At 31.5% G+C, this 19,442-nt stretch overlaps 2 protein-coding genes across 13 annotated transcripts in view; one reads left to right on the top strand and one right to left on the bottom strand.

The window, feature by feature from the left end:
- LOC117151314 (SKI family transcriptional corepressor 2) overlaps positions 1-429 on the top strand; it is a 28,810-nt gene extending 28,381 nt beyond the window's left edge. For both annotated transcript variants that reach the window (XM_033319235.1, XM_033319234.1), the window contains exon 7: positions 207-429. In XM_033319235.1, coding sequence (XP_033175126.1) covers positions 207-307 — 101 coding nt within the window. In that variant the 3' untranslated portion in view covers positions 308-429. The remainder of the gene's footprint in view (positions 1-206) is intronic.
- A 9,624-nt stretch (positions 430-10,053) lies between these two features.
- The window catches only part of LOC100749237 (endophilin-A), a 28,122-nt gene continuing 18,733 nt past the window's right edge, over positions 10,054-19,442 (bottom strand). For 2 of the 11 annotated variants that reach the window (XM_012382112.3, XM_012382113.3), the window contains exons 3-14: positions 18,625-18,693; positions 18,135-18,351; positions 17,753-17,886; positions 17,526-17,592; positions 16,510-16,575; positions 15,826-15,926; positions 15,549-15,652; positions 14,888-15,006; positions 14,006-14,098; positions 13,899-13,907; positions 13,184-13,299; positions 10,054-12,771 (exon numbers count right to left, since the gene is read on the bottom strand). In XM_012382112.3, coding sequence (XP_012237535.1) covers positions 12,652-12,771; positions 13,184-13,299; positions 13,899-13,907; positions 14,006-14,098; positions 14,888-15,006; positions 15,549-15,652; positions 15,826-15,926; positions 16,510-16,575; positions 17,526-17,592; positions 17,753-17,886; positions 18,135-18,351; positions 18,625-18,693 — 1,215 coding nt within the window. In that variant the 3' untranslated portion in view covers positions 10,054-12,651. The remainder of the gene's footprint in view (positions 12,772-13,183; positions 13,300-13,898; positions 13,908-14,005; positions 14,099-14,887; positions 15,007-15,548; positions 15,653-15,825; positions 15,927-16,509; positions 16,576-17,525; positions 17,593-17,752; positions 17,887-18,134; positions 18,352-18,624; positions 18,694-19,442) is intronic. The other 9 variants (XM_024365624.2, XM_024365625.2, XM_024365623.2 and 6 more) reach the window with 9 other exon arrangements.

Below are 19,442 nucleotides of genomic sequence, written 5' to 3'. Positions count from 1 at the left end.
GACGGAACCGATCGAAAGAGTTCACCTTTAATCGCGCCCAACTTGCTCGACTAACTTTTCAATTTCGCCGGAGACCATTCGCCCGGTTCATTACCCATTCAATCTAAATGAATAAATGAAACGGTTTTTCGATTTTGTTTGTTTCCTTTGATTTGGCTTTGCACGCGGAGCGGAATTTTGTTAATTTTCAACAATGATGATTGCAGGAAGTGAGCCGAACGAGAGAACGAGTGCGGATTGTTCCGCTTGCCATCCACGAGGAATATTTTACGGCCAGATTCATAGCCCGTCTGCGCCCACTAATTAATCGACACGAGATGCAGTAGCAGCTGAAAGAGGATGAAGAGAAGTAGTGTGAGGGTTGGAGGTTAAAGAGAGAGAGGGAGAGAGGGAGAGAGAAAGGATGGAAAGAAAAAGAAGAGGAAAAGAGAGAACGGACGAGTAGATGAGGGAAAGAGAGGGAATGAGGTAGAGAGTAATTCAAAAAGACACTGTAAATTAGGGGTCTCCGTCGGCATTCAGCTTCGGATCCGGTGAATTCCAATTAGTTTAAAGCGCGTTGATCTGATGGCTCTCTTTTGCCTTTTTGTCTTTTTGTAAGTGTACAATGAGAAAATTGGGAATTTATAAATTTTAAGTTGAAAAATAAATGTCAAATATCCAGGATCTTTCTATAACAATATACTTGAAAATTTTTCATTTAAAGTACGTTGGCTTTTATAAGCGTTAAATGAAATTTCTAACTTACAAATGAAACTATATCCAGTAATAATTATAATTAATTTCAAAATTTTTCGATGGTAAAGTTAAAATTAATAAAAGTAAGAATTGATCGATACAATTCATTATATTTATTAATTGATAAATTATTGCGCAAGAAGGCCCAGAAAGTTAGACGATGGAGATTCTTATTTTAAATAATCATTTCACTTTCTAACCTCTCGATTTTTCCATTGACGCAATCTTTCACCAGGCGAATCTCATTCAATTTTCATCGCGGAGACGTAGCAAAACTAGTCTTAATCGAGTAGTGTGGATAAAAATGTTACGTATTTTTTATTATTGAGCAAACTCACGAAATGCACGAAGACACGAAAAAAACACAAAAAAAATTTGATCGTCGTCCTCGTTCTTACGCTCATAATTAATTTTGTAGATCAATTACGCTCGCACAAAAAACACTATTATAAATATTCGTATAACTAATTTCCACGATATAGATACATATACATAAAGAACTTCGCTCAAAACTTGTACGTATCTAGAGATATTTATTTTCGATTCTTATGGTGAACTATATGAATGCGTATAATCATCAAGTTTCGTGCAAATAGAGAATTGTTTGTATTACAAAACTTTGTAATTTTACGAACAATCGAAATGTACGTACGTGTGTAAATGGCAGGAAAAATGCAGTTAGTCACGAACTTCAAATACGATGACAGAAACTTGATTGTGGAAAGGACGATCAATAGTCAATTATACTTCTCCCTGGAATTAAAATAAATTATTCTTTGACGTTAACTAATTACAGAGAAATTACAGAGAAAAAAATGGAGTTCATATCAAAAACTATCTTTGACAACTTTTATCATTATCTGTTATAAAGATATTCCAGCATTTTTAGCTTTTGTCTAATCAATCTGCCCAATATTAATTCAATAATGATTATACATATATACAATGACAAGTGTATAAATATAGAAATGTAATTAATTATAAAATAAATTAAGGTAAATTTAATATTAGAAGAAAGAATCTTATATTAAATTTACCTTAATTTATTTTATAATTAGTTATTCGAAATAAAAGTTGAAACATTGTTCTTTATTTAGGTACAGCGTTTGAAAGTATAAGAAATTTTGTATCGTAGAAATAAATTCTTTCGTAATACAATTTATAACTGAATTATATAATAATATATAGTTGAATTTACGAGTAACATTTCTATATTTATACACTTGTCATTGTATATATGTATAATCATTATTGAATAAATAATATATATATACACAACCTGTGCGTGCTATTGTATATTTCACGCACATTATTTTATTCATGTGGCAATATGAAATTAATTAATGCCTACTTAACTTATTCATACTACGGAACTGAAGCATTTCTGCAACGAAACATATTTCGATTTCACGATCATTGGTATGAATTCCAGGGTTAAGTACGATTCACTAAGACGTGCATGCACAAACATGCATTCGAGGATTCCTTTACATTGTAATAATTACTCTACTTAGTGCACCGAGGAGCTAATGCAGCTTGAAATTGGCTTCTCTGCGCGAGTCGATATGCTGTGCAATATAGGTACTCCTTACGGTTATTAGCCTCTCGAGCGAATGGTTAGTCGTTGCGATCGCTTGTCCGATAAAAAAGATAGTGAAAATATGTATGGAGCGGATGTTCCTGAAAATTAACGTGAAGATATTAACAGATTCTCTTCATCGACACTTTTGGAATTGAAGACCATAGGGATAAAACATGATAAGTTACATTATTTGCGTTTCATGTCAATATTAGCTCATAACTGGTATACTTAAACCATTTGGGACCATAACAATTTAGGATTAGGTTACTTAACTTTGGAATTTTTCATTTAATTTCACTTTATTACTAGTTTCACTACTAGTTTATTTACTAGTTTCGTAGAGAATATGAAATACAAAATAAAGTGAAATAACCTAAACTTTATAAAACCATACTATTTAAGAATTAAAATTCTAATCACCCCGTTTTTAATTCACCCCTTTAATTACTTCTGAGAAGATTTTAGTTCTTCCCTCCTCTCCTTGAGACTCAAATTATCAAAATTCGACTATATATCATGTGTTTTTATCTTCAGATTCAACTGGTTGTTTTCGTCTTTTATTGTTTATCGTTTATCTCATGTGGTCTTCAGCTACGAATCTACATATAAAGGAAATGTATTACCTATACATGAAACATTACAGTCAATGGGGAGAATCTGTGTTATTATGTCGTATCATGAGGTACGGTATTCGATGAAAGTAATTTCCTCTGCTTTTTATCTCGTAGAATACCGGTGTATGCGCAACACTGCTGTAAAGGATGCCGTGTAGATGGTACGAAACGTATTGTTGATAAAGTACATAACAAGTGTAAGCGGCAGCATATGGAAACACTATGTGTAATCCGAATAACAATAAAAGTTCTGATCACTGGTGTATGTTGATTATGCTCTATTTATTCATAAATAGTATTTTATTTCATTGATTTGTTTTTTGTTCCTAACATATAAATTGTGAGAAATGAGGAGATAAGTTAACATTAAAACTCCAAAATTTTGAAGTGCACAACAATTTTTAACTGTTTTGCATATAATAAAAAAGCGTAAAAGAAACAAAATAGAACATTTGCATGGTATTGAGCAATGAAAGAAAAGTTTATTTTTAACTCTATTATATCTTTGCTACTTTTAATTTCGGAAATCTTCTTTATATAAAAATATCAATATAGATATATAATTAATGATAAGATTTTATATAATACACAGCAAAGTTAAATCAAATTATAAAACAGAAAACAAAAAGTACGAAGCAGTCACGTAAATATAACAAATACAAAGATACATTAAGCTGACCAGAAAAAAACAAATCTCTTTCGATTACTGGAGAAACTGGTGTATAGTAGAATGCACGGTGTAATTTTGGTCGTTGGATGTATCCTGGCTGTGAAATCCTCGGGGAGCACTCCCGCTTACACGAGGACGCTCCAATGAGCAGAAACCCTTAACAGATACAGCTTGTAGTCCCTGGACGATCGTCAGCAAAATTTCAGATTTCGACCACATATGGTACTCACGATACTATTTTCGTAAGCGTATCGGCAAAAGAAATATGAAGAACTCAATCGTCTTTTCATAAAATATACGCGATCGTATGTACTACTTACATACAGAGGAAAGTTATCTTTAACGTTCAGAAAAGAAGTTTATGCAACAGTCATATTATATATTTTTTCAAATACGAAATTTGAAAATTGTAATTTTCTTCTAAAATGTTTATTTACAGGAGAGTATAAAATATGTTTTTTTAAGACTTCTTCCGTAAGTAATTAAGATAATAAAAAATAATAAAAAAATAAGATTAATCGCTTTATTCGAAATTAAGTTCTCGAGTTTAATTGACTCTATGCTTGTAAATTTAACTATTATTCATAGTTTGTATAATGCAAATGAAGGTACTTGAATTTTGACATTAATCCGACACATATAAATCATTTTAATTCTATTTTAATTAAATACGGTTTCAGAAGAATTAATGTTTCTGGCTTTCAAAAATATCACATACATTTTATAATAATAAAATAAATTAAATATAAAATATAGCATTTAATATTCAGAATTTTATACCCAACTATAACAATGATAGCCATTAAAAACAAAAAAAAAATTTCGATAGTAATTATATAAAATTTGCATAATACACATACCTAATGTTAATATAAATCCTAATTAACCGTCAATTCCAGAAGACTAACTAAACGTTTCCTTTTTATATATATAATAGTTTGTTACACGTTCTGCAGGACACTCCATGTTCCTGAACGAAACAAACCTTTACAAATACTCCCGGTTTCAGAGTCTAGATGACCCTTTATAATGGCACATGAGCATGTATTGTCGGGACGTGAGGTAGTTACGGGAGAAGTCAGCGCGAGAAAAGCCAGTCGTACTTGTAGATTCCTCCCGAGAGGCAACGGTGTCTTCGTTCGCGAAGCCAATTTGCCGGAACATTAGCCGCAGACGGTGTTTCTTCAACGATGCCTATTATTGATATTGCCCGTTTGTGATCGACTATAATCGATAGAGATACTTCACGAAATTCCACTTGCTTCTTTTCCAACAATAAAAAAAAAATACAGATTAATCATCTATTTGATAAATACTACATTTTTCTTAACTGTTAACTGGTATCGTTAAATTATCAATTGTTGATATCGTATGAATAATACACAAAATAGAATCCACCCACAATGTGATCGATAAAGGTGACTTCGATTCTTGCGTGATACAGGAATTTTGAAGTAATTTTGTCCAATACACTGCCGAAATGATTTAACGTCAGTCTTCCAATCTTAAATGTTTGCATAATGAAACAATTAAAGTGATGACAATAGTAATAGCAATGTTACGCCATATGTTAACTTAACTCATTATAATTTAAATCGTCGCGTTGCATTAATTCTCATAAATAATTCTACCATATGACAAAATGTGTCATAATAAATGCAAAACATGTTTAAATATAATCGTTTCATTTAATATTATAAAAAACATTATGCAAGCGAATGTTACGAACTTTGAATCACAAACTATATTGGAAAAGAGAAGAGAGGAAAAACATGATGTTTTTACCTATGGCCCTCGTGCAGAGGCGAAGAATGTATCGGAAGCCAGTATAACAAGCAAGGATTTAAACACAACTTTCAGTCATCTACAATAAAGTCGACAAGCTGAGTATTTAAAGAAACATTTTAATTGCACGAGGTAAGCCGCTTACGTGGCCCCTCTCGCATGCATTAATAAAAACGACCCTCCTGTTATGGGATGCGAACAAGCAGCGGGTATTGTATCTGCCAGAAAGTAATTCGACTTTTCCCTCGAAGAAAAGCGTCCCTGAACGAATATTTCTTAAACTCTAGAAGAGGAACAATGAATGATATTCTGAAGGATGTTGCTTTGTCAAATCGTTGTCAATTGAAGTATCAAATTAAATTGGCATTCTCGATGAGATTAAAGATATTTATTTTTTGCAAATTTCTGGAACTCTTCCTTTCCCTCTTTCTTTTTTATTTTTTGTCAATTCTTACGTTCATTTAAAATAAAAATGTAAACATTTGTGAAACCTATTTAAAAGAATTACAAAAGGAACCTAAGCTAATAAAAAATTATTGAAAAGGACTCGTATAAAATAGATACAAAATTTAGAATAATTATCTCGATCTGTAAAAATTTTATAATTAAATTACATGCTTTTAGACGGTAGTTTACTTCAAGTATATCAATCCATATTGTATAATCCATAAATATCAACTTATTAACTTCTATAAATGTAAAAACTACTATTTCGTTGATCGATTTTATGTTCTGTGTATATTAATTAAACATTTCTTTATCCTTTTCGATGAATACCATAACCAAAAGAAATAAAAAAAGCCTACTTTTGAAACATCTTGTATAAAAAATTCTAATCTAATAAAACTTGAAATAAATATAAAATTAACCTACCTATTATTTCACATATAACTTAAATCCTTTAAAATATCCTGAGATTCATTTTGAGACTTTTCAGCTTGCTAAACACTGGTGAAAAAAATTCCACGACCAGGAGCACATAAAGAGAAACTAGCTCTGTAATTGGGCATGAAAAGGCTGTATTTTCCGTGGTTAACTTCGGGAAAAGCTGAGTTTGCGGTAGCCAGATAATAACGCAGCTCAAGAAAACGCGAATAGAGGCTCGATCTTGCGGCGCGAACTAGTATGTGCAAGCGACGCCACGTGGAGAGGATGCTTTATGAGGGTTCTTTTTGAGTTGATGGTATGCCTTGTTACCGGGAAGAACCGTGCTCCCTCGGGTAATATCATATACAATTATGTCCACCGAAGGGCAGATATGCATTATGGATGCAGCTTTTATGCCCAGTAAATCATGTCGCAGGCTTGGTTAACTCTGCAAATGATCTGCAGAATCACGCCTAACCACCTTCCCAAAGATAAGCAAGCCTTCTTTCTTTTTACGATTGATACTACTTTTTTTGGGGTTTCAAATGTGTATGAAATGAGGTTAAGAATGATATTTAATATAAATGAAGCAATTAATGTAACTGCTGAGATAAAGAAATATTGTTTTTATATTTGTTGGTTGTATCTACTAGAAAGTAAAAAATAGTAAATGTATTATAAAATGGAGGTATATTTTTGTATATTTTATTATTTATGTATTATGAATAAAAAATTGTAACAAATTTTAATAAATAATAAAAAGTATTAAATTAGTTAAAATAACTAAAATTTAATTTAGTAAAATATTTTACACTAGATTTTAGGGGACCCGTCATTTTGTTGCATTTTGAATTCCATGAGGAAAATTACACTTTCCGTTTATACTACACAAACCGTTTATACTTTTCTTCTACCATTTGTACTCACTTATCCATTTAAAGAGATAAATATATATCGAAATTCATTTTCTTCAAAGCTTTCTCGTTTTGAAGTTTTCTATGTGATATATCTATCTCTTTGGATACATGTCAATTTAACGCAATCGAAATGTCGGTAAATCTAGTGTTAAAATTAATTAAACTTTTATTGTACATTACTTTTTAGTATACATCATTATGTTTTTAACGTAATATATTTATTTCTATTATGCAATATATTTACTATATTTTACTTGATAATAAATTAGTTAACAGTACTCTTTAGGTTTTATGTAAATGAAGTTTAATTATGAAGTAGTTTAAAAAAAAAGCATTTAATTGTGCTGATTGAAATAAATAGAATAAATAGTTAGAAAATATATAGAAAATTTATTGAAATGAATTGTATAGTATGTTAAGTGTTATTAGATGTTTAACAAACTACTTTAAAATGCAAAAAATGAAAGATCTAAGAAATCATTGAAGACCGAAAGTAGCATGACATAGAGCACACTTTATTTCTTAATTAGTGATAATAATTATTTAGCATTGATCGAAATCGAGTACATATCGTATATTTCTCTTCGATCGAAGTTCAATAATCATAATAGATTAATTTATTAATATAAGTGTAATTAATTGTAATGTATTGTCTGAAAGTATCACTGCGTTGCATCCACTGGTCGTCTCTTCGCACTTCGTCAAGGACAACCAAACAAATTAACAAGAAAACGAGATCCAAGACAAGAAGCTTAAAAAACATAACCTACAAAAAGAACAAAGGAAGAAAAATATCCCGCTTCCTTTCGTGTTTCTCGATGAATTCCAAACATTTTGACGCTTACAAAATATAAGTGGACCAGAATCACGAGAAATTCGAAAGGAAGAGTTTCGAATAAAGAATGAGTTATAGAAGAACGATGAAAAGCTAAACTATACAAGATAGGAGGAAAAAAGAATAGCGTCTGTAATTCGAGTTTTCCAGACCAAGGATGCTCAGTGACTGCGGGGGGCGGTAGATTCAATGTCAGCCCGACCCCGAAATAGTTAGATTACAATTAAAATGCGGAGAGCTTGTCGTTTCGAACGAAATTTATGCGTTCGAAAATAAATTAACCTCTACATAAAATACACTACTTGAAATAATGTTTTTTTCAAAAAGTTCGTAGCATTTTTATTATAAATTTCTATTGAATAACGAAACGTTCGCTGCTCTTAGTTGAATACTAGAGAGAATTAAGGAGGAACACCGAAAATTCGTTAATAAAATAAGTGTCCTTTTTTCATTGAAAGGATGTTGAATCTCATACATTTAAGAAATTTTGAGTCGTAACTGATAGATTCACCTTTATCTCATTCACTGAATATAGTATAGTCTCATTGTTATTGCGCTCTTTGTAAAGCTTATTCGAAAGATAAAAAAGTGAAATACTCCGGAAGGCGGTAAAACCTATTTGAGAAAACCCATTACTGAACAAACAATTTTTTAAAAATAAATTCGTGAAATTATAGATTGCGAAAATTCCAATTTCAATGAAATCTTTCTTAACTTTCGCTAAGAATTTTCAGAACACCCTAAAATAGTAAATCTACCTACATATACATATTACAAATAACGCATTTCTATAAGAAATATAACCTAGTAAACGTACGCATACATATGTACTTATATATATATAAAATGCTTCTTCGTCGCCATTAAGAAAGGTAAAAAAAAGAAAAACAAGAATAACGATTACTAGACTGCAAGCATTTACACTCTTTTTAATATAATTAAGGAAATGAAATCTAAGCAAAGATCTGTTTCACTATACTTCGAGTATTTTATGTAATTTTGCACTTTGAGATTTCCATAAATATATAATATATATTCAATACATAAATATTCGCAGTCCAATAATCGCTATAAAACTATTAACATAATTTTTTAAAATGAACAGTCAATTCGAAGCTTCGAGCGTGCTCCATCGTTCGAAAAGGAGGCAAGCCCTCCGCAGAACAATATTCAACATTTAACAATAGCCAACATTTATAGAGTAAGATACCGATCTGTTTTTTTAGTTATTCATAGATCGTTTCATCTCGTTCTCCTTTTATTTTTCTCTACAATCGTCGATCGTATTATAATTCCCAGTTGACAGAGATTGTTGTTATAGGTCCGCGAGGGCAACAATAATTATCACTCAACGAGAATAAATCCCTCATGATACTCTTTTTTTAAACGTACATATGTATGTATGTACCAGTGCAGTGTTTCTCAAACCGCAAAAAGATAATCTCGATGATATGTCTCTCGTTCCAGAAAGATACTTATATTGCTATCGTTTGCATGTGGACGCAAGTTACAAGATTCCCAACCTTCTCAATCATGATTTTATCTAACTATATATCTCTCAACGATTCTCGACAACGCTTGGAAGATGAAACTCACGCCTCACTAATTCGCGTATTTTTATTAATTGACGAAATTCTTTAGCAGCGGCTAACGCTCGAAAGAACATAAGGTTATCACAACCTGTGGTTTTGTAGCTATAAGCTGTTACATTTTCGACAATTATAATTACGAATACATTCTCTGTATGGCACCTAGCCGCTACGATTGTTACGTTCTTTCGCGTCGTTTTGCTCTGCCGAAGACAAAAATCACAAAGAACGAGAGTTTTGTTCCTCTATTGCTCGAAAGAAGAAATACGTAATAAGATTACGCTTTCATTCGAAAGATCATTGATATCTAACATCGAAGGCATTTGTTTATTTACTATCAGATTTATCTTTTCCCTTTTCTTCAATCGTGCCTTTGAGAAACACTGATCCAGCGATTGTGACTTAAACAGCATGACGTTAAAATTTTAATATTGCACAACATCGATAACACTTCGATTTTTTTTTTGTCGGAAAAAGTTTTATGCGACTTATGATGAATTACAATAGATAAAATTATATGAATGTCTCTTCTTCTTCGTTTTCTTTTTTTCTCTTTCTGTTTCGTCTCCGCAATGACTGAACGCTGATGACGATAGTAGTGTGGTATTCAAATACATCAGCTGATAACTCGGAACGATTTTCATTTTCGTGGCAAATCAAACTATAGGTTTCGTTCTTAAGAATTTTAAATGTCGTAAGAACAACGTTCCAATTCATTTCTCCTCGATTCTTATATTTTGTATCTTCAAGAAATAAAATATGTTATAATTTATATCTTTTTTGAAGTTAGGATTCCCTTTTTCCTTTTTATCATCATGACAACTAAAAAAAGTTCAGAAAAAGATCAACAGGTAATAATTATTGATCTTTTCATTTCGCTCATAAAATAGACAGTAAAATTAGTTATATTATAAAAATTTATATAGGTTAAATTTTAATATTGGTTAAATTAAATGTAATGTGTATCACGGATATGTACATTAAATGGTTAATAATTAGATTGCAGACCTTATGCATTCGTAAGAAATGTATGTAATGCAAAAATATACAAAACATTTAAAGTATCGACGACAATATTTAGAGAATGAAAGAAGTCCTCATATCCAAATACACATAAAAATATGAATTTACATAAGCTATCGTAAATTATATGCGGATTTGAAATTTTATAATCTGTTATAATCTCTATATTAGGAAAGATCCCAGTCATAAAATTTTTAATCATGAAACGCACTCACATTGGAACGTCGTTCTTAGCGAGTTGTTATAATTCATAAAATACCAACTATATGAAACTGCTATTGGAACAGTTAAAAATATAAAGTAAGGCCAAGAACGTTTTTCATCATGGAAAATGTTTTCATTGTAACAGTAAATGGAAAAATATACGAGTACCAGTAATAATAATGCCATCGTCGTAGTCATCACTGTTGTCGCCGTCATCGACAACATATATGTATATATATTGTATATGTATATAATATGTAAGTTATATACTCTAACATTATTATATTATGCTTAGCAAATATTTTGTTTGAAGATTTTTTACCTAAAATCCACGTGGCAACAAATAACCAAGTTCCTTAATTACTTTCATTGTTCTGGCGGTTGAACTCTCGTACAAAGTCCAAGAAGAATAGAAATTAAAATATCTAATCTCTAAAATACTTAGTAAAGTAAAATCTATTTTATTCCGAAAATATCGCGTTTTACTAGTCATTCGAATTAATTTGCTAAGAAGTTACACTTAACAAGAACTAAAATCTTAAAAAAAAGAAGACAATTTGAGACTATAACACAGAAGGAGCTCAGAATTAACAAGTTTTAAATGAATTAGAAATGCTGACTGACAGAAATACATACATACGACTCGAAACAGTCAGAATGGAAAACATGGAATATTTCTAATTATTCATTAAATATTAATCGACGACTTCGTGGAAGAGGTTCGCCGCCATTTTGAAGATCGCTTAACTAAATTCTAACTCTCTAGTCAGTGTCACCTAAATGATTAAAAAAAAATGACAAATGATACGAGATAAACGTTGAAAAAATGATAGAGGAATGAAAAGGAATTACTATACAACATACGAATCCATATTAATAATACGAATTATGTGGCTTCTTTTTTGCTGCGCCGTGCGGACCAACGCAAAATGGATGACATGATTTCAATTACCTCTCTCTCTCTCTCTCTCTCTTTCTCTCTCTCTCTCTCTCTCTCTCCCCTTATATTAGGAACAATGCACTTGAGAACATGATGAACAAATAACAAATGTATGGAAAGAAATATACAACATGAAAACATGAACGTTGAATGAAATCATGAAATATGAACATGATATATCGAGTGATTCAAATACTTATGACTGAAAAATCGATTCCGAGCAGATCAACCATCACTTAATAGGCAATATTATTTTGTTCTATGTCTACTAAATGAATATATGATTGTTGATTGAATGAACGGGAAAATACTTGAGGTAAAAAGTATTTTGAAAAATTTCAATGCAGTCTTGGCGCTCTGATGTCTTTGTGCAATAAAACTTTGGTGAGAAATTAATGATATTAAATCGATGACATATGAAGCGACATTAAAAAGTGAGAAAAGAGCCGCCCTTGACAGTGGACTGCCATCGTAGGTACTTCATGATGTATAACATTGTGTGTACATGTATATCTCGTGTACGTGTATACGTATGTCATACTTAATTGTAGTACTGTAAGTCATGTGTTATATATATATGTATCTGCGCGCGCGAAGGTCCTTACGTCGATAAAAGACACTATAACATTATATATGTACATTAACATGCGTATAGAGCTATTCCTGGGGACAAAAGGAAAGAAATAAAATAAGTGAATAGAGTAGAACTTGAGGATTCATCCATTTCGAATAAGCGAACCATAACGCAATAAGTGATTTCAGTAGGGAAGAGAGTAATCTTGAAAGAGAGATTTTTAGGCTAATTGTTTGTTAATTTAAGGTAATTCTCGTGATAAACGCTGATGAACGAATGCAGGGTCTTTGGTTTCGAGACGCACCGCGTCTCCTTAAGGTAATGGCACTACGACTTGCACGTAAGTTACTGGGAAATAACCCGTACGACCGTTCAGGCTACCCTCGAACCAGTTCTCGTCAATCTTTTTGGTCAAAGTGATCGTATCATTTTCCTGAAATATAATACACCATTGTTAGATACATTACTTATTTAAAAACATTTATTTTTACATTTGAACAATTTTTCTAAACCTAATAGCTTCGGAGATATTTCGTCAAATATGTTTCCAACATCCAACTTCGGGAGCTGTTTTCACTCTTTCAACATGAATATCAGTACATAAAAAAGATATGTGTCAAATACTTTTTCAAGAACTACATCATACTACATAAGTTTTATTAAAATCTGTAATTTACATTTGAGAATGTTTCTATGTTAATTCACTTTTATTTTCAATGCCTCAATTACGATAACAAAAAATTAAGTTACAAAATATTTAATTAAATACATTTACCAATTCAGATTACTCACACAAAAAAACAATCAGAAATGGAAAATTGTATATATAATTGTATTATATTTACTTTAAAGCCGAGTTCTCCAGGATTTTCTGCCTCGAAATCGTACAAAGCTGTACAGCAAGGTTGTCTTGTCATCGGAGTCCTGGCTGGCGATTTGCTCGGTGATGGCAAGGGCGAAGCTAGAAACCATCAAGAATTTTAGAATTATATTAGATACAAATAGATAATGCAACAAAATATTAGGCTTGCTGCAACAGTCTTAAATTAGAGCACTACAGTATCTAAATAATTTGAATTTTATCTTCAATAAAATAAAACATAATGCAAAACTAAATGTATGATAATATCTGATGATCAACTTAAACAGCTATTCTCGCTAAAATCTAGATAAAATTATGAAGTACAGTGAATCACATTAATATTTAAATACGATAATGTCTGAGATTTATATATGCAGTGAAAATTAAATTAGAAAATTAGATTTCTATTGGTTCTAAGTAGACTTTTTATATAATTTTTATAGAGAAATCTACAACAATCCAATAAATACTATATTATTAAAAAATGATAGTAAACAACATAATGATCTTGACATTCAAGTTTTATTGTGAATCACTATATCTTATAAAATTAAGAAAAACAAAGTATTCCATAACAGTACACACAAAAAGAAGTGTATAACCATTACATAAACATGCATGTATATACTTAATGACCAGTAAATGGCTAAATTAGGATACATCGATAGAAGATACACAAGAAGCAAAATAGTAATTACTTTCTTGCCCTGTTTGCGGTGCACGAAAAGCGATAGAATTGAAATTGAATAATTAATCGATCGATCGAAACCTACGATAGGAGAAACCAACCCCATGCAAAATTTACCATTGGCAGATTGTGGCGGGTTTCCGGCTGGAAATAGCTCAAGCTGCGAGCGCTTCCCATCCCCATGAATCGGAGACCCGGCTCGACTTGCCCCTACATTGTGTCAAAAGGACAGACATTCAGGTATACGAGAGTATACACACAGAACAGTCGGATAACGTGTAATGAATGTGTTAGAGATGAGTTTCGCGAAATTACGTTGGTGTATCAATATATACATAGTTCATACTTGCGTACAATTATTTCTCGAAGTATCAAAAATACAAAAAAATTATTGCTTAGCTTGGAAACAGTAAAATAAAATGCATTCAAGGTGATAGGTAAGTAATTGTGTTAAATGTTTAATTAAGTGAAGCAATAATAATAAGTGAAGCAATTTCACCTTTTATCACCTTTAAATAGATAAATAAATAAATTTATATAGAATAACTTTCTAGCATTTGAAAAAACGAAATGCTAAACCCAGAAACATTATATAATATTATTTATCAAAATTAACATAAAACTGTAGGAAAATTTGTTATTCAATTTGTTAGCTCTATTACAATCTCGACGAAACCATAATAAAAAAGAAGATCAATCTCCACATTGAAGTTCAAATATGATTTCATCGACTTTTATATCTTACTATTATGTCATATTTTAGTGTGTATGTAATATATTCCTTTGAGTGCAAAAGATAACAAAAATTTAATGTCCGTTTGACAGTCAGAGTAATAGCGAGGGAAACTCAATTAGGAAAGAGTACAATGTATACGACTATAGTGTATAGTTGCAGGACACGCAGAAATGTTGCATGACAGAGGAAACAAGAAACAGACAGCCAATTCACCCGCAAGAGTCATTATCTTGGATGTGAACATATGTGTGAATGTGTTTTACCGTGGAAGGAGAAGTTCCCACCGTTCATAGCATCCGATGTAGGTAATGCATCGACGTGTAAATCGGCCAATGTCTTCGGTATGAATTCCATTTTTGGTTTGTTCGCTGCCTCGTCTTTCCTGTGATTAAAGATAAAAATACAATAGCATAATCATTACAAAATTATTGTGGATAATAAGTGGAAGATTATTTCATAGCATAAAATAATGTTATTAGGAACCTTAAAACTATAGAAATTAGAACAAATTCATATAATAAAGTAAAAGATGTATAGATATTGTTAATAAAGACCACTATAGTGCGATTCTACATCTTTAGATCGATAGAGATTCGTTAAAGAAGTTGTTACAAAATTGTCTTTAACTTCGAATTTCAAACCTCCACCGATCCAGAGGTATAATGTCGCACTGTGATGATCTTTAACAATAGTATTCATATACCCTGTACATAATATAATCACATTAAATTACACAAAGAATCAAAATTCTTTTTTAGAGCAATACAGAAAGTGAATTTCTTAAGTGAAAGTGAATTAATATATAAATTGCCATAATTTTTCAATTTATTAATTAACATTTATATTCTATATATTTTCTTGTAAAGAATTATAAGAAATAAAAGATGTTCTAAGTCTAGATATGTATACTGTATCAATACATACTTCTCCAAAAGTGTCTCTGTTAGTGTTCTTAGAATCTCAGTACACTGCTGATGGTACTCCAGGAGACCTTCACTGAATGTTGCCAACTGTGCCACTTGTTCAACCTAAGGAAAAAGCAATGAAAAGCAACAATATAGCAATATAACAATGATAAGCAAACATCTTTAAGTTTTTATCGTGTTAATTGCTCAATTCTTCCATGAAGAATTTGATACATCTCTATATAAGAACTTGTTCAAGTAAAAATTAACACACATTCAATTAGTTTTTTACTTACATCATTCTCCAAAAGGTTGAACATGCCCAATTGTGCCAGATGGAGACTCTCTGCAAATTTCTCTTCTGCTTGACGAATTTCGTCGTCTGAAACGTGAGAACCTGCTCGCAAAATTTGCGCCGGTGAAGGTATTAAAAATTGTACTACAGGGTTGCTTAAATGCCTATGTTTGATACATTATAAGATATACACACAACAAGGAGTAAAAGTTAGCGAAATTAAACCATATGAAATGCCTAAGTACTTTGATCGTGTACATTCCTTCTTTCTCGAAACACAAGCATTTATAATACAGATATTGAAGTTTCACTAGAAAATATATACAGAGTAAGTACAACACATTCAACATTCGCAGTACCTTTAGTGCACTTCTGAATATATTTATATTTGTTATACTTAGTATTTTTGATATAATCATCTGAAAGGATTGTGAATTACTATGATATAAATCTACATACATTTATTTTAGAAAAAATATACAAAGATACATCAAAGATGAAAAAAGAAAGATTATAACTTGGATTGTTATTTATATGCATATAATGTAACGTAATGATTATGGATTTAAAGGGAAATAATTAAAGGGTTGATTATTCTATATGTTTCTAAAAAAAGCAACTAAATCTAAAAAATTGGAAATAAAGTGAGGAATTTAATAACTATTGCACGTAGGAAATCACGTACCAGTGTATGGTGAAGAAGACTTCACTGGACTTCCAAAATGAGGACTGGCTGATCTTTTTCCAGTTGCTAATTATTAAGAATGCAGACAAACAAACGGAAAACAAATATTTTTCTCTCATACTAAACTGAAAAACTTAATGATTGATAATTTGCAAATAAATATGGACCTTCATACGCATTAAGATCATCTGCAATAAATAATCTGCATTTTAACTTGATGAAACACCCCATATAAACAAATAAAAAATTATCATGGTAACATCAACCAACTATAATTTATCTATGACAAAGTGCACATGCAGCAGAACATGCGAATGGAATGCCTGTAAACTAAGACAATGAACTGAAAATGAAGGAAGAACACGCATAAATCATTTAATAAAGCTGCATTTCTTGTCCGATTTTAGATTTTATCTTTACATGTTATCTTTATTTTTAGTAGAGTGACCCATGAAACTATTTGAATATTCATAGAAATCTTTTATGAATGTGTTATGTGTGTTATACAGAACTGTTTGAAATTGCATTAATACTGTAGTGAGATATGGCTATCATGACATAGAACTTTTACCTGTCACATATTAAAATATTCCTTCTTAATCATAAATTGTTATTACCATATAAAATATAACATAACGAAATCGAGTCTAAATAATTAGTAAGTAAATGCATAAATAATTAGTAAGTAATAATAAATACAATGACATGTAAATACTTTGTGTAGCCACTGTACATCTGTTTTATATTTTACCAACGTAAATCATGATACTTCTATCTTACTACAATACCAATGAAATTTCAAAATATGTAACAGGTATAATATATCCATAAGAGGTTTTCAGAAGTGTTCGAACGCTTTTGTGAGCCACTCTATGTGCGTATAATTGCAAACGACACGCATCAAGTTTTTGTACAAGGTGTGCAAGGACACAATGTGCGCGGCCCCAATGTGTTGTGCTTAAATAAATCAATAAATATCGCAGAGAAAGATAAAGTCAACTCGCGTCCAAGTATACCTTTCGCTTGACGTCTCCGCTTGCAATCGAAGTCCAGCCTTCGTCCCTGAAGCTTTTTCCGGTGATGCTGAAAACAAAAAGGGATATCAATTCCCGTTCTCGAATACATGCACTTTTCCCCTCTTTCTTTCTTTCTGTCTCGTCGCGTATTCTTGTCGCGTTAAACTGGGACAACGCTACTCAACGAGTCAAGTAGAAAAGCCAACTTTTTTTAGTAACCAACCTACCATCACTTCTTTCAAGTCTTTGGTCTGCAAATGGTGCAGAGGCTCCAGGAAGTTTTGTTTAATGTTGTCGTCCAGAGAATATTTCACGTCCGCCATCTGCTTCATCGCCTCGCCCATTTCAACCAGAGCCTGAGCTGCGAACAGAAATTAGGAAAGATTAATGAGCCGAATGTTTGCTTGTACTTAGATGCATAATTTATACGTCTGCTCTACTAGTTTCTTCGTTAGGTATGCAATTACGAAAGTTATGGGTTGAGATGCGAATGTCCTCCGAAAGTTAAAGTAGCGGCACAGCTTTTTGGTGATAGGAAGTGAATATGAATGTTTTAAAATAACAATTAATTATTAATTAAGTCTAACTATATGGACTGAACAAACGTACCGAAAATACTATCCTCTCCCAATTTCTTTCCATAAATAAGCATGCAATCGCCGAGAACACCTTCTGGTTGGGGGTAAGTCGAGGCTTTTGCCTGACCGCTGAGCTTACTGATGCCCTTGACCGCGGCCATCTTCGCTCTTGCAGTTGGATTTGGCTGAAGGAACTCTTTCGTTTTCATTTGTAACTCCTCCACCAGCTCATACGTGACATCCGTTTTCTACGATCAAAATTATATCATACTGTACGTTAGCTTAAATGATATTACATTATCAAATTTCTACTTTTATTTCGTTTTCTTATTTTCTTTTTCCTAAATTCTATTTCTAAATAATATTTCAAAGTACATAAGGAGTTCATTTCTTTGAAGTAAAAGAGGTGCGAACAAATTTCATCAAGAAGGTTTCATTGGCGAGAAGATTGATCGAAGGTTAAAGGCGATGCAATAAGAACACCTTCCGGAAACCTTAAAAATGTAGAAACGTGTACTCACCCTCTCCATATCCATGAAGTCAACGTCGAGCTTGGTTCCTTCCGCTCCGCCCATCTTCTCTGTCATATACTGGAAATACAAATTTCATTAGAATTAAATAATAAGATTAAACATTACAATTTTATCCTTCAAATAGTGCTGCTAGATTATGTATGTATAACTATTATAACTTATGTTAGATTACTGAAACTTAGCATATCTAATTTTATTTTATATTTTACATTCTTCAAACTAAGTAATCTAATTCCAAATTGTTATGGTTGCCTGTGATCTAATAATACCAGTTAAGAGTTAAGTACAGTCGATCCGTGGTAATTCGAAAATCGTGACAAGATTACATTTTGTTTATTCAGGAAGCCTTCAAATTCATGAAACATAAAAACCTTAAAATCTGCAGGTACACGCGAAAATAGCAAATGATTCTTTCCATTGTTGCTTTTCGAACTGAAGATCACAGGAATAATTTTAAAATTCTATGTTTCTAACTCTACCTTTTTATTTATTTCTGGGATTAAATATATGTTTTTATGGATACAGACGAGCCTTTATAACTCGAAAATGTCTACAAGATTACGGATTTATCCATTATAAAATTTATATGAATGAAAAATGTCTCATATCATGACAAATCTTTAGTGTTTTTTATAATAATTCACAAAAAAGATCGTAATGCAAGAGCATGAATGGATGAGCGTAACTATTTTTCCGAAAGTAATCCTTGGTTTTACCGTAAATAATTAAAAGGAAAGACTCTTGGTATACGTCTGCAGTAATCAAGAGGTGTGCTTGGAACCTATAAATAACGGTGTAATGCAGAG

Source organism: Bombus impatiens, unplaced genomic scaffold (genome assembly GCF_000188095.3).
Source record: "Bombus impatiens unplaced genomic scaffold, BIMP_2.2 scf_0142, whole genome shotgun sequence".
NCBI lineage: Eukaryota > Metazoa > Arthropoda > Insecta > Hymenoptera > Apidae > Bombus > Bombus impatiens.
This window is presented reverse-complemented; position numbering and strand designations above follow the sequence as displayed.